We start from the raw sequence: 24,173 nt of genomic DNA, 5'->3' as shown, positions 1-24,173 counted from the left end.
GAAGAGCCTGGCGGGCAACAGTTTATGAGGTCTCAAGGCCGGACACAACTACGCAACTGAACAACAAATTCTCATTCCTTTCCAATGCTGTCTCCTGTTAACCTTTTTACATTTATTACTAGCTACTGCAGTAGTTTTTATTTTGGATTTTACTAATAAATAGGAAAAGAACTTGGCTTTATTATCCTTTTTTTGTCTCCTAAAACTTCTGAGTACTAAAATTTGCATTTGGATGAAAAAAAAAAAAAAGGAATAATCTTATCTCAATCACACCATGCCTTAATAGTATTTTTCTACTGAATATCTGTAATTTTCAGGATTCCTAATTATTTCACTGTGTGCCTTTCCCTCCCCTCTTCCAAGATTCTAAGGTTTAAGACACCTTTTACTACAACACTTCATTCTTCTTAGTCATAAATAGAAGAGGATCTGGAATGTGAATTCTTGGAGGATGAGGAGCCTGTCCATCTTTATGCTGCACAAAGCATCTAGGTCATGGCAGATACTCCTGTATCTGTAGCAGGTCCGCCTGTTGAGACTGGCCCATACTGGTAACTCTGCATATCTGGCTGATAGTTGTCTGTCAGTCAGACTGGGCTAGATTATGCTTTGATAACAAACATTTATTCAGGGGCGGCACCGTGATTTGGCAGCTGTTTTCACTTACACTACACGTCCTAGGCTGGTCAGCAGAGGAGCTGTTCCTCAAAGCTACAAGGACCTAGGATGAAAGGTTTGATCTCAACATGTATTTCTATGATCATCAAGGCAAGACAAGGGAATACCTGTGACAAATTGTACACTGGCCATTACAGCCCCATTCAGAAGTCACATGTCCCTCTGTTCCGATTTCTTCAGCCAAAGCAAGTCTCATAGCTACAATTATCTTACAAATCTTTTCTAAACAAAGTGTTGCTTAAGGAGTACTGTCGTTTGCTCTAGGATAAATATTACATAATACGAATTTGTCATTTGTGCCTGACCCTGGATTCCGACTTCACTGTAGAAGAGACGTGCTGATCTTAAAGCAGACCCTTACACTGCACACACAGAGAGTAAAAAACCAAGACAAAGGTATGCAGTTGCAAAATGGCCATTTATTGCCTACAGGGGAAGGACGGGAGGGAGAGAAGGGGAAGTACACAGGCGCAAGGAAACAAGCACATATTTAGCCCTATACATCATGTGTGAGCAGTACCCAATCTCCAAAATGGAAAGAAGTATTTTGTCATCTGACATAGTAGTTAAGGTTCTTAAGCACCTCCCTCCTGAGCTGCCACAAGATTGAAAAGGCAGGACTGCTTTGTTTAGTCAAATGTTCACATTAAAGAAAAAATCCTACCACCCAACTGTGTCCTTCTGCACACACATTTTGTACAGTGTCTATTGTGAAAAACATCTCAGCTGAGCAGTTTGGTCAAGATTCAGACCTCATGAACTGTTTAACTGTAATAAATAGAAAAATAAAGCAGCTGGTGATTTTTGTCAGAGAGAATGTGTTCCGTAAGAGGAGAACCACTTTCTCTGGGGATGACAAGAGTGTTAAATGATTAGAACACCACAGAACCAGTCTATTAAACATTAAACACTAGTAAGCTACAATTCATGGCACTTCATTAAATCTAATTTTTTAAAAAAGAAAGGAAGAAAGTCTCAGATTTTGAACTGATTATTAGAACACAGTAACAAATTGATTTAGTGCTTGCCTTTCCTTAGGACAAAAGCAAAGTAAACACACAACTTAAAACAGAAGAATCCGTTTTGGAATAGTATCAGTAGAAACTAACCAGTATTTAGGGAAAAAAAAAATCACCAAAACTTCTTGCTCAATATTAAACTCATGTGCTTTGCTCTCCAACCATGAAATTAGTTATAAAAACACTTTAGAGGCCACTGAATCACAAAAAATGTATGCAAAACAATGAATTATTAATTTAATGCCAAGTAAGGAAAATAAATGAACCCTTCTCTATTCAAATGGTAAATTGAGTGGAAGAGTAAGTCATCTCATGGACGATTAGTTGGCACTTGTTTTATGGGTGAAAGAAATCACAATAGAAAAAAATATATATAAATTAACACGGTGAACTTGACCAACACTCTGGCCCTTTCAGAAAGAAAAGGTACATATACACTCTCAAAAAAAAAAAAAAAAAAAAATCTCCTCCCTCCTTACCACCCCACTCCACTCAGAGACAACAAAACCCGAAGTTGAAACATTCATTCCCCCTCAAAATATACCAAATACTCCAATGAATTCTATTCCTCCACTTCTCCTGGACGAAAGAATTGCTTGCATTTGGACAACTGTACGAATGCCCATAGTGCACTTTTCAGTGCTGCTGGTGTTTGAGAAATTTGCCACTCACAACACTGAACACTTCCAGATCCAGTGTGCAGTTACACAGCCATCCAAACCCCTCCCCACCCCCGCCCCAAAACTTGGCAGAGCACCGCTCAGGAATTTCAAAGGTAAGGAAATATATTTTAAGCAAGTTAAGCACAGAGAAAAAGGACAGTACAGTTTCTGAATAAATACACACCCAGACTACTGCATCACTTACTGCATCGAGAAATAAACAAGTAGCGAGAAACGAAGCCTGTTCAGTAAGAAGCAAAGCCGTTGTTTGACACATCAATGCTGAGCCAATTGTGTGAGTTAACTAATTAAACGAATGTGGTACATTTAACCATTGATAAATTGAAAGGAAATACAGTCATATATCAGTAATTAGAAATTAATACAAAACTGAAAAGAGCAATAAAGGACCACTTTTGAGAGGGCTACCATGATTCTTATGCTTAAGAGTGGAAAGTGACAGACATACAAATAGGGACATTATCTCAATTTGGGGAGACTTTTAACAAAAACAACTACTAGGAGGCATCAAACTATGCCTTCCAAAAGTCTCTGAAAGCTGAATATTTCCAATGCTACTGTGCCAAGAGAGTCATATCACTTGGTGTTTGCATATACTCTTCATAATGTAGTTTGTTTCTGATGACACAACTTGTCATTTCAGTACAATGCTACTAAATTTTATACCACTGCAAAGAAAATGCAGAAATGTCATTTCTTATGCTTTGAAAGTAAAAATTACTTTACCTAAAAACATTCCATTTCTTCAGTGTCATGATGTTTGTTGAACAAAACCTCAACATGCTTGTTTTCCTTTGGCTCCAAGAATAACCCAAGTCTAACCAAACAAACTTATGCCAAAAGAAATGACTAACTAGGCTAATGAAGCTTGCTTTCCCTGAAATCTCCCTCTTTCTTATAGAATTTGTGATTGTTTAACAGAGAAACTTACACAAAGAAGGTATTTGGTTAAAAACAAGAAACATGCATGTTTACTTACTACCTTCCTGAAAAGAACTGGGTTTTTTTTTTTTCCTTTCTGTGGATCTTGTTCAAAACATCCTGCAGTACAAAGAACTTTTTTCTTTTAAGCTCAAAGGTAGACACACAATAAACATGTATCATGTTGTAAAATCCAAGGTGCTTTTGGCAGCATGTTCCTGAACAGATTACAATTTTGGTAACTAGGCCAGGGTAAAATGTACTAATTTACTTGTGTTGGAATTCAAATTTAGTGCTCATGATGCCTTTAAAAAAAATTACAGTCACTCAAAGCAACCATAAGTATAAAAGTTCTCCTCTGTCTACAAATTCAAAACTTTAATTGAAGTTCCTGGCTTAGAAAAATACTCTAATTTCCCTAGTTAATGTATTAACCTGTAATTCACAGAGTTTTAGAAACATGATACAACTCAGAAGGAAAAAGTTAAATCTTCCACACATTAGAAAGGTGATTTTTTTTTTTAAAGGGAGAGGACAGGTGGAAGAGAAAGACTACCTTACAATCGTGAGAATTCATACTTCTGTCAAACTAAGTATATATGAGTGCTATTTTGAAAATGTGCAATCAAGTCTTTGCCTGCTATGAAACTGTTATGGTCTGCCAAATGTATCAGAAACTGATGATGCTGTTTGTGACTGAAGCTACTATCAGCCAGTACATTTTATAAAGCGATTAAAATCCCTCAGAAACTCAGAACATAAGGCCTTAGAAACAAAGTAAATAAGTATTGGGACACAGTTGACTTTTATTGCTAGAAAATCTAGCCTTGGATTAGGAATGCCAAACTCTGTGCCTCTAGTTCTCTCGAAGAACACACTTAACCTATTTTTTCTTGCGCTTTCTCTATTCCTTGCTTTTTGATTTCAAAGTATCGTTGGCACTAGTGATTTTTAGAAGCTCTCAGAAATGCAAATACAAACTTAATTTTTCACCCACTTAAAAGTATATACTTAGGAGATACAACTTTAAAATGGAACACTGTATGTTTGCCCATGTTCCAGTTTTAATGTGTCACATCCTCAGTCCTAATACAACCCACCACAGAATCAAGTGATATGAGCCTTCATTATCTTTCAACTTTCTCCCTCGCTTCTCTCTGATTTAATACATAACTTTAACATGGTTGAATATATAACTTTTATCAAAGAATAGGGACAAATAAGAAATGAAGCTTTGTATTTCTGCAAACTATAACACTAAAAACACAGTGGCTTCTTTAATACATTCACACAGGATGCTTATTAGTAAAATTAAATATTTGCCTATGACCATCAGAAAAGTAATTTGAAAAGAAAGAGCTTGGAACAAGGCAAATGGGAGGGAGGAAAAGCTGGTCTCAGAACCCATTGTGCCATACCTGACTTTAACATGTGATATTCAAATGAACGTTCACACGCCTTACATCAAAGAAATGAAACAAAAATATTCAGCTACATTGTACAAAATTTTTTTTTACATAAAACATCATAAATCTTGAACAGATTTACTATATCTGAATTCTAAAAAGTTGCCTATAGAATGGTGCTGGGATTCTGTTCTCTGCTTGCTTTTAGGCAGTGCTGTTGCTTAAAAGTTGACACCAGGCACAATATTTTAAAACAAAGTCAACAAGCAAGGAGCAGTAAGTGGATCTGAGCCTTTCTCAGATGTCAGTCCTGAGGATGCTGCAAGATTTCCCCATCAAAATATGTAAAGCTATGAGGCGGATACTGATGCCTGAGAGAGTGGGTGACGTGACATGCACTTGTATGACTGTTATAACGGCAAACAGTGCAGTTTTCCCTTCCTCAAACAACACTGTTTTGATAAATTTAAAGAACACTCCAGTTCTTAGACAGATATCAGAAATCATATTTAACAGTTTAAAAAAATAAAACATTATCACAATCTAAAAATGCCCAAATTTTCTTTAACCTTCAGATAAAATATGCAGCAGTCCCATGGCATAAAGCTTATTAACATATTCTGAGAACCAGAAAGTATATGAGCATAAATATTTTACTTTCATTGAATATATACCATATGTCATTCACCTCTTCCTTTTGGCTTCTCATGCCAAGGTTCCAAATGGCATGCGTTTTCAACAAGACAATACTGAGGGGAGCAGCATTTCTGATCATCTGAATTGGCAGCTCAAAACAGATACCACTCCTTTTACAAAGGGAACAAAGGGTGAAGGGTGTGTGAAATTTGGGCAGTGGGCTCAAGGGAAACCGTGCACAAGAATTTGGGTTACCATGCCCCAAGTGTGTTTGCCACCCAAAACATGACACAATTACCTACTTCAACAGAGCTACTACCAACATTTACTAAAACCACATTAAAAATACACAGGATAATGAATGGTTTGAAAGAGTGCATTTGGAAGCAGAGAGAACCCAATTACACACCTTCCTGCAACAGAGTGCCTCGATCATACACAAAATAAACTTAAGCTGTTTACAATGTTTCCCAATTTTTTTTTATTTTTCCCTCTACATTTAACTATTAAAAAAGTTTTTTTATTAATAAATGGGCTCCTCTGTGGTTCATATACAATCATAAGTGAACTTTAAATTCCATTTTATACAAACATCTCAAAAAATATCGGGAGTGAAGTATGGTAAGAAATATTGCTCACATTGCTAATTAACATGCGTATATGAGAAGAGGAAAATGTATTAGTTAGTGCATATACCTCCAGAGCAGAAAACCCACCCAAAACAAGAGATAAAAATAAAACATACAGTAGCTGATTACAAAAAAAGGTAATGTCCACAAAATTAAGTTTTTCATGCTATTCTACTTTCCAGTACTATGCTTCAGGTAATCAATTTGCATGGCTAGATGTTGAATGCTTGAGGTATATAAGAAGGGATACCTGCACACTGAGGAAAATCTGTCATCTTAAGGGTTGTTTATTTTGTTTGCTTATTCTGGTATCTTGACATTTTTAAAAGAATATTTTATTTACATCAAACTTCACTCAACTACAATGACATTCCAATTATAATAGATGACAAACCACGCCTCTGTCACTAGGCACTTTTAAAAGGGAGTTTAGGCTTTACAGAACCCTTCTGATGCAATCCTGTATCTGATATCACATCATCCCACCACCCTTGTCCCACTAAAATTACCCTTCAGGGGAGATATTATCATATGTAGCCTGATTAATTTACTACGGAAGAAATTAGTATAAAATGACCAAAGGAAATGCATCATTTAAGACTAATAAAACAGCCTAAGATGTCAGGTTTCAAAGAGGAGACAAATTGTATATATTTAAAACTAATTAAATAATTTAAATTTGACCTGTACTTTATATATTAGTGAGACACAAATATAGGCTATTTTCTTTTAAAATTTCATTCACATAATGGAAAATTTCTTGTTTATTAAAAATATCACATTTTGAGACTAGAAACAGTAAAGTGCATGAAAAGTTTAAAATATAAATTTCAGAAAACTCTTATAGCAGCAAAAAAGCAGAATAAAGAAAAACTTAAAAACACAGACACAACCTTTTCCTGTTACTGTGCCATAATTAACATCAAGTAGCCAACCAATTTTTCCCCCAGAAAATGGTATTGCGTTCACTGCCTCTTGAGTCACAGATTTTCAACTGGCCCCTCCTGGGCGAAAAAAGGATTCCAACGTATCTAAAGAGCATTATCAATAGTTGGGAATAAACCAGTAGCTTCTTAATTCAACCCTGACAGACAAGAGAAACAAAGATTAAAAGCATATAACGGCCATTTGGCAACTAGAGTCAGGAAAAATGATTCAAGGTTTTCAACTACTCCCTGTTCTCTCTCCCCCCCAAATCCTTTCCATTGTCACCTCAAAAAGCCAAAACCAACAGCCACTTGACCTACTTTGGGACACGTGAAATATCTGTATAGCTTTCCACCTCTAAAACTTTGATCAGGGCCTTTTCATTCAGTAGTTATTTCTTTTAACATATGCCCATAACAGCAAAAATGAAACAGATCATATAATATCTGTTTTTCCAGCACAACCAGGCAGAAAAGGGTGGATGGAAATTAAAAAAAAAAATACTGGACACTAATTTTAGGGGCATCCTATATAGGCCAAGTTCTGTTTTCAGGATGTGCGGCAGTAGAAATTACCCGTTGTTTTCCTATAAATAAACTGGAGAGACAGGCTTAGAATTAATATTTCTAGTAAGGTTATAACTAATAGGGGAACAAAATACAGAATGATTCCTCAAAAATCAAACAAACAAAAAAAATCGACCAGCGCTTGCCCAACAAATTGTGTGCTGTTAAATGCTTGATGTTTTAAAGCATACTGTGCAATCATCTTTAATTTCTCAATTTTTCTCATTATGGCTAGTTTATGTACAGATCTAGCAAATATAAGTGCTTTGTTAATGTGCAAATGACTGGGAAGCCAAAAATCAGTTTGTTATGGAAAACAAATTCAAGAAAGTTTCCTGCAAGGCATACCATCATTCAGTTTAAAATCTCACATTTATAGTCTTAAAAACTGCCTTTCACAGAGATGAAAAATGGTTGGCTCACTGGAAAACATTCAAAACAAAGTATTTGTTTTGGAAAACAAATATATTTGTTGTTGGGCCTTGAACTGGTGATTTATCAATTATGAATGCTGACTCTTAATATAATATGAAGACAGTCCAACTTAAAAACATGTTAAATCAAAAATTTGGAAAGAGTAATACTTTGGTTCCAGCCCTAGTGCCAAATGATACCAATATGCACAAAATTGTACAAAATCTTGTAGCAAACACATAATGAAAGGAACCTGAAGAAGCAGCTTAAGGATGGCCATACTTCACTCCTACATACTTTGATTTACAACTGTACAGGTCCATAGCAACAGATCCCCGTCGTGGCGGGGTAGTACTCCACTACCTCCGGTTAGGCAAGTGAACACCATTGACAAGAGGCAGGAGTGGAGGGTGGAGTTCAAGTTGTGTTAACAGTGAGAAGTGGTCTGAAGGGATGTGAGGGTGTGGACACCCAGTGATGTTGTTCTCAACCAGCCATTGAGGATCTAAAGGCCCCAGGACACCAAGCACGTTCATATGAGTCTTGGAATAGAAAATGTAGTCAATCACGCCCTGGAAAGAGATTGGGGGTTGGAAAAAGAGAGAAAAATATATGCTTAGATAAAAAGAAAAACCCAAGATATATAAAAGAACAATTCATAATTTGTAAACGACAAATACCTGAGTAACCTGTATTTCTGGTACCTGCTATCTTCAGAATGGGTCAAATAAAGCTCAAATCTTAAATACGAATTATGTGAAATAAAGGTGGCTAAAGAAGAGGGAAACATAGTACCTAGTAGAACCACAACACCTTGCACACGTGCTCATATAAAGCAGATTAATGAAATAAGTCGTGTCTGACTCTTGTGATCTCATGGACTGTAGCATGCTAGGGTCCTCTGTCCATGAGATTTTCCGGGCAAGAATACTGGAGTGGTTTGCCATTTTCTTCTCCAGGAGATCGTCCCAACCCAGGGATCAAACCCGGGTCTCCTGCACTGCAGGCAGATAAACTGAGCTACAGGGAAGACCTCACATGTGCACAGTAGTAAGCAAATTGAGAAGCTAAATAAGCCTACCAAATCATGTCTAAGCCTCTCCAGAATTAGCTTGCTTGGGCCAGTGAAATCTCATTTATCAGTATAAACATTATGGAAACTGCACTGACTCTTCCTGTTACAATAAGCAGAAAATAAAGATATTTATACATATACATAGTTAATGAAAAGTTATGGCAAAAATAATTCTTTTAATGAAAACTAGCAATACTTTCAGCTATTTGTACATCAACCCAACACATCTGAATGAAGCCATTGTAAAGCATGTTTCCCAACTGCTAATCCTAGCTCGGCTTTCCCAGATTTTATACATGTATACAAAATATTGCCTATATTTAATCATTCTAATCTGTTCTTTAGTTTAGAATACTCATTTTCACAAATCCTGGTGTACTGTAAATTCTGGATTCCTTGCTGCATAAAAATACCTCAGCAAAAAATATTCAGCAGAGACCTATGTACATATTCAGTTGTACATCTCAGAGCGAGATGATTTGCTTTATCTGGACTGTAAGTTTCAAAACAAGTGTGCGTTGTTTTGCCCTGGGTTGTGTATATGCAAGAGAGTAAAGTCAACTTTCTTCCTTCCCATACCAAGAGGGCCTGAACCCAAGCACGGAGAAAGACTTCCACACTCGGAAGTACTTGTTTTATTCATAAATACTACATACAGTGAGTTCCAGCTAATGTTTCAAGGCATTCCACAGTGAAATGGGCTACCAAAAAAGAAAAAAAAAAAAAAATAGAACTCAATGAAAAAAAGTTACACTGTGAAATTTTGTAAACAATTACTTTAGTTTGCTAATTTGGACACAACCAAGACCAAAACAACCAAACAGTTCTTTTGAGGGAGAGGGCTTTATTCAACAACAGGTATACCTTAACCCTACTGTACCACAAATTAAGGAATCTACTTGAATCCAGGGGAGTACACTCTGCCATTAATGTTCCAAGTCCAAACAGTAAAGAAATGACATTAGTACAATGTTATTTCTATCCCTTCCTTTTGGCTACCCCCTAGTTTTGCAGTACCATTTTAGGAAAAGGTCAACAAGAGTCACAGTGGCTTTCCTTTCCTTTATGAGACCACCTTTTGCTTCAGCAAACACATTTAAAACATTCATGGTTTACACAAATAAAACATTTTCAACTACTTCTGTTGAATAAAACCTCCTATATCTTACCATTTTATTATAAAGTGTCTTTATGCACATTAGTTACTAGGGCTAGAGAATCCTTTGTAAATACAGACCCCAATAAAGATGTTAAGCATTCTAGAAAAGCAGATGCATTTTAACTGGAGACATCACTTGTAACTATTTTCTTGGTTTGAAACATCAAGAGTAAAAGCTCTTATCACAAGCCTTAGAAAGATCATGTCTGAACTGGCCGGAGTATTTATACATATGTAGGTACATTTGTACGCTGTATCATATTCACAAATAAGGTTACAGACTAACAATTGTCAACCTTTTCTGATTCAAACTGTTTCTTTTTTAAAAGAAACTAATGCAGTAAAATAGTCTTTGTATTAGTAAAGACTACAGGTAAATCTAGAATGGTGTATGAGAAAAAAATAGAAATAGCAAAAATAGTTTATGAGCTAGCAATATGTTAAGCTTTGTTTTGTAAAGAATGTGAGAAAATTATACACTATAAATTTCATAATGTAACAGAAATATTTACTATTTGACATAACAGGAAAAAAGTCCTCCCTCTTTTCATTAAATGGTTCAGACACACCCTTGGACTGATGCAAGGAGGGGTGGGTGGTAAAAGCAGCAGCCTGTTTCAATCAGCAGTTTATTCAACTGATCGGGTGTGATGGACTGAATGTTTGTATTCCCCAAAATTCATGTTAAAATTCTAATCCCTAAGGTGACAGTACAAGGAGGTGGAGCATTTGGCAGATGACTAGGTCATAAAGATGAAATTCTTATGAATGGGATTAGTGTTCTATAAAAAGAAGCCCCAGAGAGCTCTCTCTCCACCAAGTGAGGATGCAATGAGAAAACAGCTGCCTGCAACCCAGAGGACAAGCCTCACTAGAACTTGACCATATTGGCACCTGATCTTAAACTCCAGCCTTCAGAACTGTGGGAAGGTAAAGTTCTGTTGTTTTATAAGCCACACAGTACATGGTGTTCTGTTATGGCAACCTAAACTCACTAAGATACCTGGTCTACAAGTAATTCTCCTAACTGCTTCAAGTGACTCCAAATTAGTTCCAGATTATATGACTCAGTTCCAAGTACCACTTTTCTACATTTTTAGTTTATTCAAGAACCAAGAAAGTTGACAAATGCTAAGTCAAAATGAACAAAATTTAACAGTCATCCACTGATGCAATGGCAGGATACTAAGACTTGGATCTGTATTTAACGCTAAGCACATGACTTTTATATTTGACGTTACCTATCCTTTTCTACCAACTGCCTTCAAAAGTGGTGCATCACCAGTTACCTAAAATGCTTTGTATGAAACTGAAGTTTATTGTCTGCTACTTACACCAAAAGTAATTCTTTCTAGTCAGGTATGCCCTCAGTTTCTTCTCTGATCATTCTTCTTTTCCAGCCTATTCCACCCTCCTGTCCATCTACCAGCCAGAGATCACATTTATCTTCCTCTCATGCCTTATCATGCCTCTCTCGCACACAGCTCTGTCCTTTCTCATCCTATCATATATATGCAAACATCACTCTCTGAGCCGTGCACTTTTGATTCTTTAACTGTACTTCTGTAAACAGTATAAACGGTTCAACAAGATTTTTTAATTCAATACTAACACATCAGATCTTTTGCAGAAATAAAGAACAGATTTTAAAACTACTCAGATGATTGAGGAAGATGGCTTAAATTAATATTCTAGATTTTTATTTCCCTAATTTTTACTTTATGGACAAGGAAAAAGTAACCTTTATAAAAGCCTAGTTAAGGGAGAAATGATTTAAGTCTTTTTAGATACATACATACCAAAACAACAGTGAGAGTTGTAGAACCACTGAACACTTACTTAGGGAGCCTTTTTGTAGGTTTTCTGGGCTGTGCTGGCAGAGATGTATTATATACTACTGTATAGCATTTAACCTACATATTTAACTGTGTATCATTAAGTTCAGAGCTTTTCCTTTAAGCTTACACAGGAGCAGTGGATTGACAGAGTCAGCTGGACACTTCATCCCAACTCAAGTGTTCAATGGTATGATGCTGGGAGCTTGAAATGTACTACAATGAGAGTACCTGTACCACAGAAATTTGCAAACACTACAAATTTGGGTTTCTTTTTTCTCAGAAAGCTGGTTATGAAATATTCATCAGCACATTATTGCATATGAGTGATCTGAACAAAATCAATTATCTCTGCATAGTATTACCTACTCAAACACTTAAAATACTAAAATTAGATTCAACCTATAAACAGTTTGTTTCCATTTCTTGATTACAAAAACTGATGAATAACATCAGCACATAAATTTCCTGTTTTCTTCCTACTATCTGTTTCTTGGAAACAGGCTAACAAGCGCTGAAAATGGAAAAAGGCTACTAGAGATGTGCCAGAGCCCAATTCATAAATTTCCTTTGGTGTTTTATTAAATTCCCTTTAGGCTTCTTACTCCTAACTATTTTCCAACATCTGCATTTTCAGGATAGTATAAGACTTTAGGATAGATTCCTGAAATGCCAGAAAGTCAAACAAAGGTACAAGAGAAAAGCTACAGACAGACAGAATGATCAGAAAATTTGCAAAGGGAAAGGGATTAACTACAGAAAAACCACTATCAATCAATGTTTCAAAAGAACAGCTGATCCTATAAAGCTGATCCTCTTAATTCTTTCTCTTATTTTGCAAAAAAATCTTTCTTTTTCTTTTACTAAGCTAGAGTGGTGGTCCACTGCCTGGTAATTTACTAGTATGACAACGTGGATATAAAATAAACCCTAAGTACAATCTTTCTAACCACATCGCCCCAAAAAAACCTGCAAAATTATAAAATAAACATCAATGGAAAGAACTAAGAAAATTTTGAGGGAGTACTCTACAATTTATTCAAGGTGAGTTTAGCTTTATCAAGTTGCTTACTATTTGGATCCTTACTGAAAGTCAGGGATGGTATGGACAAGTGAGGATTAACTGTGTTTATATTAATAAACACAAAGTGCTTCTGAACAGTACCTGGCACATACACAGTATTTCAGAAATTTCTGCTATTATCATGGTTATTTGAAATTTGAGGAAATGAATTTTTAAAGAGAATTCTCAGTTCCACAATAACAACCACAAAACCTAACAAACCTCCTTACATATTTAGGTGCATACTTAGCCAAGACATTTAGAGAATGTAAAAGCTCCTAAAGATTATACTATTAAATGTAAGTAACATAGCTCTGGCTCTTTCTTGTCACATTTGTATTTGACATAATTTCTATGCCAGCCCAGAGGCTTCACTCACTTTGAAATCAAAGGTGTAATTGGTGTAAGGCATCAAGTTATTTTCATAGGCGCTCTTCAGTTGGAAGCCATGTGTGATTCTCCCTTCTGAGCTTCCATTCTTCCCATTGCAGCTGAAGTTCATAAGACACTCATTGTACCTTAGTTCCTTGAAGTCTTTGTGGTTGTCAGCTACTCCTCCATTGCTTAAATATTCCACAACACCTGGCAGAATAAAGAAGAAACACTACCATTTAGCATATAGACCTTAAAGAAGACTTCATAGCCAAAATCTGCTGCCAAGTATATGTACCCAAGTTCAGAGTGGATTTATTACACTGAACATTTATCTTTACTTATGAAATTGCCTTCTTTAGGTTAATGTTAAGAAATCAAATATCAGCAATTTCATATGGTTCAATCAAATTGAAGGGTATTTATTTGCCTATTTCAGAGCAAAATATCTGGATCACCCTGGAACATCTTCAGTTTTCTTAATGGCTTTCAAGATGAAGATGATTCCCAGGGTCTAGGGTAGCATTCACTAGTAAAGTCTTGACCCTATATGTTTGTAGAATATTATTCCAAAGCAACCTCTCTTTAGTATTTCACTATTCTATCCAGTCAGTTAACAATTTCTGGACTACATTATAAAAATTTTTAAATCAGTCACAACAAAAATAGATTTTGCATCTTCAACACTGCAATGTCTAGCTTCAGGAAGGCAACATCAATCTTTGTTTCAGGCTACAGTGAGACTTTTCAGTCACACTAAATAAGACATTATATGCTGGAGGTAGATCACTTGGTCAAAAATACTGGACGTGTCTTAAAAGCTAAAGAGAGTAGAAGCATTCAAAAAAAGTATACCACTTCCACATGGAAAAAAAAAAATACTGCAATCTTTCTGATGATGATGATCAGTTAACACTATCACACATCTCTTTCTATTTGTGAGTCAGGAAAGGCAGTAACATACATAAAGAAAAAATGATGAGCACAACATCAGTACTGTGAATAGCTGAAAAGGGGCTATCATTTATCTAGCAGTTATTAGACGCCAGGCACTGTTGCAAGAGCCCTACACAGTTAAACCTCACAAACAACTCCATGAAGTGGATAAAATGATCATCCCTTTATTTAAAAATGAGGAACTTAAGTCAGAGATTGCATACCTCCTAAGACGGAGAACCAGGAACCAGCCCTGAGAGTCTGGCTTGAGCCAGCTCACTATGCTATGATGCCAAATGATAGTCAAGTGAGACTGGAGAAACTCGTGCTAAAGGGCAATGCACTCAAACAGGAGGACATGGTTAAGGGGTCAAAGGGGCCAGGAGCTGAAAACAAACCTTTGTGAAAGGATGATTTCGGCATTTATTTGCTAAGGAGAGAAAGCAAAGGTATTTTCTACATGTGAGACTTTTACATACTTACATATACTTTTACATACTTACAGTTGTAAGTATCTGGGTTATTTTACATTTACTATTGAGTGGTTGTTTTAAACAATTTAAAGTAGCTTACCAAAAATATACAAAATTTAGAATATGCTTTGGTAACAGCAAAACAACAATAATGTTTTACATTTGAATTTTAATATCTAAGTGCAGAACTGATTCTTTTCAACAAAGATCTAAAGTAATTTAAGTTAGGACATAAAGAGGTTAAAAGGAGCTCAAGATGTAATGTGAAATCCTAAGATAATTCTGATCATTCTTCTGCCACCTAATATCAGAATTAAAGGATTTTAATGAACTCCCTTAAAGGTTACCAACACTATTAAACTAGAGAACGATATGTGCTGAACATTTTCTAGTTGCCTCTCAGGTCACCCTTCTCCACTGCACTCTCTGACACAGGAGGCTGACCTTGACTTACATCAACTGCAAACCCCTTCCCACTCTGCTGGATCTGGTCAGTGGACAGCAGTGGTGAGAGATCAGAGGACAGAAGCAGAGACAGGCTAAGATATATACTCCCCTGGCTCCCTTCTTGTTGGTTTGCCAGGGACTGATTGTATCCCAGTTCAAATCCGCAGCTCCTATTACATGGCCCTCTCCTCATAACTACTGTTTCCAAGTTCTGATAGCAGCTCCCACCCCTTTCCCTAATTCCCCCAGGAGCAGGGTACTGTGTCATTCATTGTTTTGTGTCCCTTAGCCTTTGGAAATAGCTTAGCTGAATAACCTCTTCTCAATTACCCCATGTCCTATTCCTGGGATTCTTAGAGATACACTCTTGAATTTAGAAGAGAAATTCTCTGCTCAAAAGTTAACAGCCAGCTGACCTTTCAACCAGAAGTAAAAGCAAAGTTGAATGCAAAGAGTAAATCATGTTATCAATACCTGAATCTGGCAATGAGTTAAGATCTGCACATAGCACCAGCGGGATGGAATTAGGATCTGCGGTTGGGCTGCCAGGCCTACTTGAGGCTTTCTCCAGAATGTTTTTAACCTCTGAGACAAACATCATGGTCTGAATGAGTTTCACATCAGAATACTCTGGGTCCCAATGCATGTGGGCATTTGCCACTATAAGCAGCTGTTTGTCTGCAGCATGAATAGGCTTCATACCTAAATTTAAGCATTAGGGAAACAAAGGTTAAGATTATACTTTATTATCAAAAAAGCAGTATCTTAAGAGTTTTTCCCCCAAACCCATAATCACTTCTTTACTCTTTTCCATTAATTTCTATTTCCCCCCTTTAACTCATAAAGCAGTTCTTAGAAGATAACGTGCTGAGATTCTGATAATCCCAACATGGGGATTGACAATCTGCAGCCCATGGCCCATCACCTGTGTTTGTACAACCTGTGTGAGCTGAAGCTGGTTTTACATTTTTAAAGGGTTCTACAAAAGAAGGCTGTGATAGAGACTGTATGTGTCCCACAGAACCTAAACTATTAATGAACTACCTGGTCCTTTACAGAAAAAGTTTGCCAACTCCTTCTCTCTATCCAAGTTAGGATCTATCCCATGATATAACCAATATTTGATTACAGTACCTTGATTTGCTGAGTTTAGTGTAAACAAGAAGTTTAAATATCTGTCATGTAAATATCACAATAACCTAGTAGGTTTTTAGTTATTTGAATCACCTAAACCTTAATTTAAATCCTTCCCACTGCCCAGTACTCATTTACTTTGCATTTTCTGAGCACATCAGTGACAAGATCAGTAGTTAAATGCAAGAACATGATATTAATCTATACAAAATAAAGTAAGGAAGTGAATTTGCTATGAATCTGCTAACAAAATCTTCATACCATACACTCAGAAGAAGTAATTTTAAAAATGAGAATTAGGAAGTATGCTCTCAAAGTCTGGCATGGCTTTCAGATATGGCTTTGTTACTAATTACTAACTTTTATTACTAATAACTGTTCTGGTATTCAGGCTCATTTGGACAACGAGGTATTCAACTACAAAATTTCTGAGGTTATTTTTCCCCCTAAAATACTGTTTTATAATTCTGCCAAAATAAATATTAACATGGTGGGCGAGGATAACACATTAAAAATTTGCCCCCTGAAAGAGGCTATAAGCATGTTTGGAGAGAAAAACTGAAAATTCAACTCAGTTAAGATATACTGACAGAGAAAGATATCCATAAATTTTTAAGGCACAACACTCAACATGCATGGGGTATGTGTGTGCGCACTCAGTGGGTCTGACTCTTTGCAACCCCGTGAACCGTCACCCACCAGGCTCCTCTATCCATGGAATTTTCCAGGCAAGAATAGTGGAGCAAGTTGCCATTTCCTTCTCCAGGGGATCTTTCCAACCCAGACACTGAACCCACGTCTCTTATATTTCCTGCACTGGCAGGTAGATTCATTACCAGCTGAGCCACCAGGGAAACCAATAGGCATGGTGTAATGCCATTTAAATAAAAAGTATACACATATACACTAGTAATGTGTAAATAATGAGTAAGAGTTACTCCTAGAGTGTATAAATAAGATGGGACTATCATGTTTTACTCTATATACTTTGGTACTGTTGGAATACTAGATACATACAAAATTAACTTTTCTATTGAAATTTCTATAACGATTTGTTAAAATTTTTTTCTATTGAAAATATAAACTCTGCAGAAAGACTGGATTTTCTCAGTCTATTATCTTGGTAAAGTTAAGCTTCCATCTTACCAACCTATAATTATCTTTAATGTTGAGTAAACAAGTAACTGAAGTATCTTTTATATGTGATAGAAACAGTCATTTTAAAGCAATTTGGTCATAAGACAAAAAACTGCAGCCCAAATTCTCTAAGCTATCGTCTTTTCCTAGAAGTTTTATAGTGTCATTTTTGGCTGTAGATTAAACATTCACTATATTAAATATTAAAAACTTGCCCCTTTAAAGAGGCCATAAGCACCTTCTATAATATTAAATTTCCCCTCTAGGAGTACGAGAGATATTTCAGAATATGAAAGTGTCAACTGTATAATTTACAATTACTCTTCTACAGATTAAAAGGAGAGTAAAACTCCAAAAGAAATTCAATGTTCGCATTACCAGAAAAAAGGTACCAAGCTTTTGAGAAGAATGAGACTAGAAAGGACATAAAAGTAAGTACAAATAAGAGGATAAAAAAGAAGAAGGAATTTTAAATCATATATCAAAGATTGATCATCTTTGATGACAGATAAACTGAAAAACAGTGAGAAAAGGAGGTATGACAAATATGCATGGCCTGAATAATTCAAATCAATACTTAAGGCAAAAATCTTTTCTTCTACAGGTAGTAAGTAAAGAAAAACATTTTAAATAAAAGCCCTGATGAGGTCTTGACACGTTCTCCCTGCTTTTACCTGAAATACAGTTAGGTAAGCAACGAAATGCTCAAAGGCAGGCAGTAGGAAGGAGAGGGAAAAGGTCTGGATATGCAAAGTACATAATGAGTTTCTGACTTTGAAGGAAGCTATAAATATCTAAAATGGAAAAGAAAAGTACCAGGTAGATAAAAGATCCTGCTCTTACCCTGACAATGACTGAGATATAACAAAGAAATTAAAAGAAAACGTGCCAAGTACTTAACCTTAAAGACAAAAGATTTCACAGTCAAGAAGCTAAAAATACAGCTAAAAAGTCATCATAATTTCTAAATTCAGCTTAAAACAATTCTTATTTCAAATAACCTTTTGAAATTAATGGCATATTAAAGACTTTCCTTTTAACAGAGTACCTGGCAAGTAATATCCCAAGACATAAACGACAAAGCAGGACTATTTTCCTGCCCATCTCGTTTAACTTTCCTCAAAAGATGAGAAAATAACTATGCAATAAATACCAGCATGACACACTGCACTTGAGATGTTGTTTATTTTTAGTAGGAAGATTTTAAACCACACTCACCTGCTCCAAATAGTTCTTTGTGGACCTCTAATACCACAGCGACACCGATATTATCTTTCGTCATCACTCTGTTCAGCATAGCTTCGGATCCATCTGAATTAGCCATTGCCACTTGGTTAAATTCCACCGTATGCTTCTGCACCAATGTAAATCTAAAAGGTCACAATGCATTAATATTATGGCATCAGGTATGAGAAGAGCACAAGATACAGACACTACTCACTGCCTCCTTAGTCATTTTCTAGCTGCAAGGGGTCTTGTGATACGGTTCTGGCCAATGAGAGGAAAAGTCTGATTACTGTAGACGCCTTCTTGGAAGTGCCACCTAGCAAACATGGTGTGTGTGTGTGTGTGTGTGTGTGTGTGTGTGTGTGTGTGTACTCCTTTACCCTTTTCCATCTCTACTCACGTGGTAAGAGACAAGAGGGCAAATAGCAAACATGGTGTGTGTGTGTGTGTGTGTGTGTGTGTACTCCTTTACCCTTTTCCATCTCTACTCACGTGGTAAGAGACAAGAGGGCAAATAGCAAACATGGTGTGTGTGTGTGTGTGTGTGTGTGTGTGTGTGTGTGTGTACTCCTTTACCCTTTTCCATCTCTACTCACGTGGTAAGAGACAAGAGGGCAAAAGACAGCCCATTAGGAATGGAGAAGCAGCTGAACTAACTCTGGATTGCCATTTTTGGACTTCCTGTGTGAGAAAATTACTCTTCTCCTATTTCTTTAAGTGGTGGTTGGGATTTTCTGGTATTCAAAAAGGTAAACACAACCTTAACTGAGTCAGCAAGTTAAAAACACAGAAGAGAAAAAAATCTACCTACCCTGTTGGCAGTTTTACTCTCACCACATCAAGAAATCTGTCAACAAAATGCAGGGACACACCCTTATCCCAGCTAAGGCGAAGCCAATTTTTCCATCTGGCTTCTACTAGAAAGTTGGCATTGGGTGAATATAAGTGAACAGAAGGAATGATTCTATAAGATGAGGGATGGCTCTCCCTGGGATTACAGCTTGTTCATCTGTACTAACAGTATTTCCTTTCCTTCGTGCCAAAGTAGGTATTGTAGGATTTAACAGAATTGAGTTCAGCACTGCCATTTAATAGCAGGATGACTTTAGTCAAGCCATTTAACCTCTGTTAGTCTAATTTTACTTGGTTTGTAAAGCATTTATAAACAGCCAAAACCTACTAAATATACTGTCTGCCTTTCACTAGGTTTTAAAAGGAGAAAAGACATCTCTACTTTTATAAAGGAGCCCTACCCCATCTTCCTCCCAGCTTTGAAAGTGAAGCATGCACACATTCCCTCAAAAATACTAAGACTGTACTGTGTTGCAGGACCCTGTGCTAGATGAAATAATACTCTCCCGACTCCAAGTCTGAATGTCTCAGATGGGCTGAGAAGAATAAAAGGTCGAGTCATGTGCCTACTCCCAAGCCAGAGTGACTAAAGGAGTGGAGTTTCCACCCTCTAAAGAGGTGATATTTAAACTGGAACATGAATGATGAGAAATTACCAAGGTGAAGAATGGAATTAAGAGCATTCCAGATAGAGAAGGAAGTGAGAGGTTCTGGGCTAGCAAAGAACTTTGTATATTTATGGGTTAGGAAAGAATGGAAGGGTATGAAATGATGTTGGAGATTAAGAGGAAGAGAAGTGACTGAAATAGAGTCTAAGCAAGGATATGATATTATTTGATTTATATATTTTAAGATCACTGCAGCTCCACTATAGACAATGAATTATAGGAGCCAAAGTTTGGGAACTGTGAGACGAATTAGAAAGTTTCTCAGGTTGTTTGGATGACTGATAGTGGTGCCTTAGGGTAAGACAAGAGAAATAAAGAGAAGCAGGCAGATAGAAAATAAGTTTTACAGATATAATGGGTCATCCTCAATATCAGGACTTTTAAAAGTGTCTTTAAGCAGTAGAATTTCTTTCTCAAACAACTCTTGGTAAGATTATCATATATAAAATAGATAAAAGCAGTATTATATCTGAATAAATAAATCATTGAAAATGATGAATCTGTTTTGATGTTTATAAAAATTTGAAATCAGAGGGTACAGATGATAATTATAGTCTTCTATCAGTCTCAGTATCCAGTTTATTTCTCTATTCTGTTTTGGTTACAAAGTATTAATAAAAACCCTGATTCACACAGACACACAGATACAAATGATAAATAACTGGCATTGAACTCAGAAAAAAGCAAGCAAGTAGGCAAAAACTCAATTCAGAGGTCTGCAACAAGTCAGCTAAGCAGTGTATCAGGAACATGTTATTGATTTCCAAAGTGTCAAAATTTGGTATTTGGGACATTTGAGTGCTATTTTAAAATTACTTAGTTCAATTATTTGGATTTAACTTTTGAAACATCTTGTAAATATTTACAGAGTTCTTAAGGCTTATTTATAGGAATCTAGGGTCCTGCAGGAAAGTCTGAAATTTCTGTTTAACAGCTTAATACTGTAATATTTTTCTTCTACCAGAGTCAGGATATTATTTGGTAGGGGTGGTGGAGTGAGACTATCTAATTATAGAACTGTCTTTACTAAAATGTGTTTCCCTGTATCTTTCTTCAATCAAACATAAATCTAGACCATTTCTTTAAAGGAACACAGAATTTCTTTTCCATTTGACACTACTTTAAATATAATTCCCAAGTCTTCTCCAGAAAAGAAATCAATTCTTTGCATGATATATGGTGTAAAACAGCTGTTTATTTGAAAAACTCAAGTTTAAACTCAAAGGTGCAGTACCTAGAACTGGAGATAAATGAACTACTATCTTCTTCATTTTGGACTAATTTTTGTTAATAAAAACTGAAAATGTATTTTTGGAAAAGCCATATTAATTTTAAGCTAAATAAGTAATAATATATCTCCACAACTTTTTGTTATTTTAGTTCTTAAACCAGGTCTCTTCAGTTCTGTATTTATAGATGCTTAAAAATAAAAAAGTGAAATAAAAATAAAAAATAAAAAAAATTATTTTATTAAGTAACATATAGAGATTGGGAAATGAGAAAAAATAAAGAAAAAGTCAAGTCACTTGCAACCCAACACCCCCATCAACATCTCAACGTATTTCCCCAGACTTTTCTCTCAAGCATGTGTGTGCATTTTTTACACAATTAGAATAATACTTGAAGTTTTACTTATTAATAATACTCTAAGTAGTACTCTAATATAGACAGGGACATTTCCCTATAAAATACCATATGCTTCATTCCCTCTAAGATTAGGAACAAGAAAAGGGTGTCCACAACCACTATTACTCAACAGAGTTTTCAAAGTCCTCGCTATGGCAATTAGAGAATAAAAAGAAATAAAAGGAATACAGATCGGAAAAGAAGTAAAACTCTCACTGTTTGCAAATGACATGATAGTATACATAGAAAATCCAGAAGAAACTATTAGAAAATTACTAGAGCTAACCAGTAAATTCAGCAAAGTTGCAGGATATAAGATCAATACACAGAAGTCACTTGCATTTCTATATACTAACAATGAAAAATCAGAAAGAGAAATTAAGGAATCAATCCCATACACCATTGCAACAAAAAGAATAAAATATCTAGGAATAAACCTACTTAAGGAGACAAAAGACCTGTATCTGGAAAATTATAAGACACTCATGAAAGAAATCAAAGACAACATAAACAGATGCAGAGATATTCTATGTTTCTGGGAAGGAAGAATCAATATTGTGAAAATGACTATACTACCAAAGGCAATCTACAGATTCAATGTGAGCCCTATCATATTGCCAATCGCATTTTTCACAGAACTAGAACAAAAGTTTCACAGTTCATATGGAAACACAAAAAGACCCTGAACAGCCAAAGCAGTCTTGAGAAAGAAGAATGGAGCTGGAGGAAACAAGCTTCCTGACTTCAGACCATACTATAAAGCTACAGTCATCAAGACAGTATGGTACTGGCACAAAAACAGAAATATAAGCCAATGGAACAAGACAGAGAACCAAGAGATAAACCCACGCACCTATGGGTACCTTCTTTTTAACAAAGGAGGCAAGAATATACAATGGAGCAAAGACAGCCTCTTCAATAAGGGGTGCTGGGAAAACTGGACAGCTACATGTAAAAAAATGAAATTAGAACAGCTCCTAATGCCATAGACAAAGATAAACTCAAAGTGGATTAAGGACCTAAATGTAAGACCAGAAACTATAAAACTCTTAAAGGAAAACATATGCAGAACACTCAATGACATAAATCAAAGCAAGATCATCTATGACCCACCTCCTAGAGTAAGGGAAAGAAAAACAAACATAAACAAGTGTGACCTGATTAAACTTAAAAGCTTTTGCACAGCAAAGGAAGCTATAAGCAAGGTGAAAAGACAGCCCTCAGAATGGGAGAAAATAATATCAAATGAAACAACAAAGGATTAATTTCCAAAATATATAAGCAGCTCATACAATTCATTGCCAGAAAAACAAACAACCCAATCAAAAAATAGGGAAAAGACCTAAACAGACATTTCTCCAAAGAAGACATACAGATGGCTAACAAACACATGAAAAGATGCTCAACATCACTCATTTTAAGAGAAATGCAAATCAAAACTACAATGAGATATCACCTCACACGGGTCAGAATGGCCATCATCAAAAAGTCTACAAACAATAAATGCTGGAGAGGGTGTGGTGAAAAGGGAACACAAACTGATACAGCCACAATGAAGATGGTATGGGGATTCCTTAAAAAGCCAGGAATAAAATCACCATATGACCCAACAAACCCACTCCTAGGCATATACTCTGAGGAAACCAAAACTGAAAAAGACACATGTACCCCAAAGTTCACTGCAGCACTATTTACAATAGCTGGAACATGGAAACAACCTAGATGTCCATCAACAGATGAATGGATAAAGCAGCTGTGGTACATAAATACAATTGAATACTACTCAACCATAAAAAGGAACACATTTGAGTCAGTTCTAATGAGGTGGATGAACCCAGAGCCTACTATACAGAGTGAAGCAAGTCAGAAAGAGAAAGATAAATATTGCATACTGACACATATATATGGAATCTAAAAAGATGGCACTGATGAATTTATTTCTGGGGCAGCAATGGAGAAACAGAGAAACAGACATAGAAAACAGACCTATGGACATGGCGGCAGGAGAGGAGGGAGAAGATGAGATGTGTGGAGAGAGTAACATGGAAATTTACAATACCATACATAAAACAGAGAGCCAATGGGAATTTGCTGTGTGACTCAGGGAACTCAAACAGGGGCTCTGTGACAGGCTGAAGAGCGGGATGGGAGGGAGATGGGAGAGAGGTCCAGGAGGGAGGGGACCTGGGTATATCTATGGCTGATTCCTGTTGATGTATGACAGAAAAACCACAAACTTCTGTAAAGCAATTATCCCACAATTAAATATATATATATATACATATATATA

The 24,173-nt window shown here is 36.1% G+C and overlaps 1 protein-coding gene across 4 annotated transcripts in view; it reads right to left on the bottom strand.

The window, feature by feature from the left end:
* Positions 1 to 1,077: 1,077 nt before the first annotated feature.
* The window catches only part of CNOT6L (CCR4-NOT transcription complex subunit 6 like), a 113,085-nt gene continuing 89,989 nt past the window's right edge, over positions 1,078 to 24,173 (bottom strand). For all 4 annotated transcript variants that reach the window (XM_061145736.1, XM_061145735.1, XM_061145737.1 and 1 more), the window contains exons 9-12: positions 18,729 to 18,880; positions 15,714 to 15,941; positions 13,391 to 13,593; positions 1,078 to 8,451 (exon numbers count right to left, since the gene is read on the bottom strand). In XM_061145736.1, coding sequence (XP_061001719.1) covers positions 8,239 to 8,451; positions 13,391 to 13,593; positions 15,714 to 15,941; positions 18,729 to 18,880 — 796 coding nt within the window. In that variant the 3' untranslated portion in view covers positions 1,078 to 8,238. The remainder of the gene's footprint in view (positions 8,452 to 13,390; positions 13,594 to 15,713; positions 15,942 to 18,728; positions 18,881 to 24,173) is intronic.

This window comes from Dama dama, chromosome 6, assembly GCF_033118175.1.
Source record: "Dama dama isolate Ldn47 chromosome 6, ASM3311817v1, whole genome shotgun sequence".
In the NCBI taxonomy this organism is placed as follows: domain Eukaryota; kingdom Metazoa; phylum Chordata; class Mammalia; order Artiodactyla; family Cervidae; genus Dama; species Dama dama.
The sequence above is the reverse complement of the archived record's forward strand: the minus strand, read 5'-3'. Positions and strand labels throughout refer to the sequence as shown.